This window comes from Pimephales promelas, chromosome 11 (assembly GCF_988280905.1).
Source record: "Pimephales promelas chromosome 11, fPimPro1.hap1.1, whole genome shotgun sequence".
Classification (NCBI taxonomy): Eukaryota; Metazoa; Chordata; class Actinopteri; order Cypriniformes; family Leuciscidae; genus Pimephales; species Pimephales promelas.
The window spans coordinates 7,781,420-7,786,219 of record NC_142779.1 but is presented as its reverse complement, the minus strand read 5'-3'; the positions used below and the strand labels follow the sequence as shown (position 1 = coordinate 7,786,219).

At 36.0% G+C, this 4,800-nt stretch overlaps 1 protein-coding gene across 2 annotated transcripts; it reads right to left on the bottom strand.

Annotated features, from left to right (window-relative positions):
- Positions 1-1,847: 1,847 nt before the first annotated feature.
- LOC120479901 (NFU1 iron-sulfur cluster scaffold homolog, mitochondrial) lies at positions 1,848-4,759 on the bottom strand. Of its 2 annotated transcripts, XM_039672749.2 has the most exons (8): positions 4,600-4,759; positions 4,169-4,257; positions 3,870-4,005; positions 3,611-3,677; positions 3,405-3,516; positions 3,230-3,293; positions 2,486-2,660; positions 1,848-2,066 (listed from the first exon to the last, which is right to left on the bottom strand). In XM_039672749.2, the coding sequence occupies exons 1-8, from the start codon at positions 4,653-4,655 to the stop codon at positions 1,995-1,997; spliced, it is 771 nt and encodes a 256-aa protein (XP_039528683.2). In that variant the 5' UTR covers positions 4,656-4,759; the 3' UTR covers positions 1,848-1,994. The 2 variants fall into 2 exon arrangements, with proteins under 2 accessions (XP_039528683.2, XP_088972985.1); XM_089116859.1 differs by lacking the exon at positions 4,169-4,257 and having other exon boundaries at positions 4,600-4,669.
- Positions 4,760-4,800: the final 41 nt, after the last annotated feature.

The following is a 4,800-nucleotide window of genomic DNA, read 5'->3' as shown; positions in this document are numbered from 1 at the left end:
ACCTGACAGTGGCGCACACTGGCGTGAAATCAAATAATGGGCCTACATAACGCACACAAATAAAAAATAACTCATAATACAAAATAATACATAACAATAATACTAAAGGTTCAGTTGTATGGCTAGCATATAACAGAATCATTATTATTATTGGATCGTTTTACTTTAAATCATGTTTTCTCCACTCAAAATGCATGAGTCATTTATTATATGAAATACAAAAGAATTAGTTATCCGCGTTTTAGACAAGTTGGAGCTGTCTGTTTTATTTTTAATTGAAATTTTGAAAACATTTACTTTGTATTTCCAAACCATGTAGACGTAGTAAACAAGCAAGTCTGTGTTTCCTTCAAATGTCACCCGAAAGGTTAATTTTTAGCTTTTAAGTTTCCATTATATTAATCATTTAAATTCCAAGTGACTTGAGACTTGAACACGGCGGAAAGATTTGTTTAACATCAAATAATGCACAGAAAAAATGATCCAAAACTGAAAATTGATGTCCACTAATAGCAAATATGCATTGAAGAATTTGTTACAAAATTCCATCATCTACAGGTGTAAGAACCTATGGTAAGAACCTGCTTTTCGTCATGGAATAAAACAATTTAAAAGATAATTGCGACTTTTCCCCCCTCCGAATTATGGGACATATGGGCCTACTCGCAATTGGGAGAAAAAACTTAGGCCTAACTTTTTTTTTTATCAGCAGCAGAATCAAACTTCCAAAGCGCTTTACTTAAGGGGGAATCTCCTCAACCACCACCAATGTGCAGCATACACCTGGATGAAGCGACAGCAGCCATAGTGCCCCAGAACCCCCACCAAACAAGCTTATTGGTGGAGAGGAGACAAGAGTTATGAAGACAATGAACAGGAGGCCAAAATGGACAGAGGCCATAGGATGCCGGGGTTACAACCCTACTCTGTTGTACTCCACAGAGAGTCAGGACCTCAGTTTAACGTTTCATCCGTAGGACAGTGCTCATTCACAGTACAGTGTCCCCGTCACTACACTGGGGTGTTAGGACCCACAGACCACAAGGTGAGCATCCCCTTCTGGCCTCACTAACACCTCTTCCAGCAGCAACCTAGTTTTCCCAGGAGGTCTCCCATCCAGGTACTGACCAGGCTCAACCATGCTTGGCTTCATTGGGCTACCAGTCTTCTTGGGCTACAGGGTTATATGGCTGCTGGCATGGTATTAGATATTCAAATCTCTCATTCAGGAGAAATTAGTGAAACACAAATTTTTCACAAATGGCTTGACATTTTTATTCTGAAGTGCAGAATAAAAATGGAGTCTTATAGAACAAAATGCAGAAAATTACAAACAAGCTAAAAATTTGTTTCAAACCTAAGAAGAAAAGTTGTAAGTGGTATGACAAACATCTACACCAAGACAATCACTAATTTAAACACAACTTTATTTCAGTATAGGTCCAACCGAACTGCTGGATGGCAGTAGATGAATACAATCTTCCACAACTGATCTCATTCTGAAAGACTCTTAGAGCTGTGGTAGATCTAATATTGAAAGTGGTCAATGGAGGTTTAAGAATGTATCAGGATCACAGCAGTGAATTCATACCAAAAAAACTCCCACTTATTTAATGCGGTCACCAGACGTCTAGGTGAAATTTCAACATGCAATAATGATTTGAAATTAAAAAGAATTACAAGCGTCTTCATTTGAACCTTTTCTCTCAGACAAGTAACAAACCTGTTTAAAGATCTAAAAGAGCAACAGTCAGAGCACATGACGGTAATATGGAAAGTGCAGAGCTTAGTTTCTTGTACTTGCAACCACAATATTGCACTATTAGTGGAAACAGAACAACTTACGACTTTAGGCTTGGTTAAATATTACAGTATATTCTAGTTTCTGAACCTTAAATATTCAGCATGTTTATGGAGAGTCTGAATCCCACTATGATTATAACACATTGATAGCAATTGAAATATGTTGACAGCAGAGCCGGACAGGTCTCACGCTATGAGTCTTGCAGTTTCTTCTCCAGTTCTGTAAAAACCTTTGTGTTGATCTCATCCACTTCATCCTCCACCTTGTTAAATACAAAGATATACATAGTCATGTGAATAGTGAAAGTAATGATCACTGTAGGTAAAATATGCAAATAATGTTCACATGAATTACTTTAAAGAGGCCACGTAATGCCGTTTTTTCAAATTAAGTCTTGGTTTTGTTTTTGGGGTCTAACAGAATTGGGTTTCATGCTTGAACATTCAAAAGACTAATTCTATTTCAAATATTTTACATTATTGCAACACTTCCGTTCCCAGTGTGTCACTAACAATCTGTTAAAGGTGAAAAGGTGCGCACTGAAATAGGAAAAATCTCCCTTTAGAGTGGACTTTGTAGCTTTGGGCTTTGTAACTTTACAGACCTTTTTCATGCTCAAACAGCAGCATTACACGCTAAAGAAACATAATAGGCCACCTTTAATGGATTTATATCTCTCACCTGTTCTACCAGGTCTACCTCGGGTACATAAAACTGCAACATGTTCTGGATGCCATTTTTTAGGGTAACTGTGGAGCTGGGACAGCCAGTACAGGAGCCAATCAGCTTCAACTTCACAGTGCCATCCTCAAAGCCTTTGAATATGACATCTCCACCATCCTCCTGAACCGTGGGTCTTAAGGAAAGCAGACACGTTGAGTTTGTTTACCACCAAAATGACTTTGAAGCTGTTATATTAAAGGGATACTCCACTTTTTTTTGGAAATAGGCTCATTTTACAACTCCCTCAGAGTTAAACAGTTGGGTTTTACCGTTTTCAAATCCATTCAGTCGATTTTCTGATATTTACAAGAATATCAGTAACCAGACAGTTTCTGGTCTCATTGACTTCCATAGTAGGAAAAAATATATACTATGGAAGTCAATGAGACCAGAAACTGTCTGGTTACTGATATTCTTCTAAATATCAGAAAATCGGCTGAATGGATACGAAAACGGTAAAACTCAACTGTTTAACTCTGGGGGATTGTAAAATGAGCCTATTTCCAAAAAAAGTGGAGTATCCCTTTATGTTACAATTCTTGCATAGTGTGCCTTTAATGCATCCTTCCTGAATAAAAAGTATATATATATATATATATATATATATATATATATATATATATATATATATATATTTTATAATTGACTTTACTTCAAACTTTTGAAAGGTAGTGTATATGGAATGAGAACAATGAAACATACCTGATCCTTGTGTCTAACAGCTCTTTGATCATTGAGACAATTTCATCATCATCCTCTGTAATACCTGAAGAATAAAGACACATTAAAATAATCAGACCAGTTCAAATACAGTACATAATGCACCATCATTTATTTAGTTAATTAATTTATTTATTTAGTGAAATGTTTGGCTCACTGCTCTCAGCATGTGTTGCTCCCATTGTGATGGACTTTCCACTCTCAAAGAACTTAGTGATGACCTCAGTCGCATGTCGTTTAATGTCTGTCCATTCAACATCATCATCTGTCTTTAATAAGTAACAATATATTTATCAATTTAAATGCAGTACTTCGGAACACGCGCTATCAATCAAAACAGAATGTCTAATCGCTGAACGCTACCTTAGTCAGTGTGATAAAATCTGGGCCATAAAAGACACTTTTTATGCCTTCAATTTGGAAAAGATCCCTGTTGGATGATTACAACAGACATATTTAATACACAGCAAGGCTACACACGCCTTTTGATGGATGCAAGAGCAACTGAATAGCTCTAACTGACAGATAATCAATGCAGAAGAATTAATGATACATTCAAATCACTATTTGCAAAAGGACACTATGACTTGAAAGAAGACAATAAAGTGGAAACCATGTTTACCTGGCTAAAGGGGAACTCTCAGCTGAGTTTGATGTTGGGAAATCGTGAGTCCCTGTCCCCAAAACAGGCTTACCGGGAAGAAACTTTAGACTTCTGGGATTTGGTGTGTCTTGAGTTGAAATTGAAATCATTCGTACTAAAGGAAAAAAACAACAACAACAAAAAAAAAAACACTAGTAAGTCCTCAGATGGATCACAGGACTGTAAAATCTAAATTCAGCAGCATTAACGTTACATACAAACTTTAAATCATCAAAGTGATCTGAAAGAGGATATTTGGTAAAAGTAAAATGCTTCACCTGAAAATGCTTTGCATTTATACTGTTGTGACTGTATTCTGTGGGAAGCCCACATTGAATACCACTTATTTTGGTAATTTACAGGCAATCTAAAAGAGAATATAAGTGAATACAGATTTGCCACGCACTCTATACATATTCTCTATACACGCCAAATACTTCCATAATCAATAAAATAATAGTGAATAAATGAAACATAATACATTGAGGATCAAATGAATACAAAGAATTTCATTCAAACAATACACATTATTTAAATGTATTTTTATGATAGTGGAAGTCAACCAAGGTAACGTTAATCATTTGACTGTTAGTGCTGCTTTGTGGAAATTACGGTAAACATTGTCGCCTAGAACTATCGTCATTGGACAGTATATTATGTACATCTTGGTTTTTAAATACTGTGAAAGATACAGTATGCCATTTCCAACCTTAATCGATTTGTCCGTCTAAGTTGTAATAGACTCCATCTTATAGACGCCGCCATTTCGATTGTTTTGAAATTTAGGACCCCGATGCAGACAATAGCGCTCCTGTTCAAAATACTTTGTGTATATTTAATGCATGTTTTGTGTGATTTTAAACATATAAAAATTGCTCATTAAAAAAAGTTGCGCAAAGAGTATGAAATC

Coding starts and splice junctions, on each gene's coding strand:
- LOC120479901 (XM_039672749.2), bottom strand. CDS start 4,655: ATGGCGGCGTCTATAAGATGGAGTCTATTACAACTTAGACGGACAAAT. Junction 3,678..3,869: donor GAGAGTTCCCCTTTAGCCAG/GTAAACATGGTT, acceptor ATCATCCAACAG/GGATCTTTTCCAAATTGAAG. Junction 3,294..3,404: donor AGCAACACATGCTGAGAGCA/GTGAGCCAAACA, acceptor TTTATTCTTCAG/GTATTACAGAGGATGATGAT.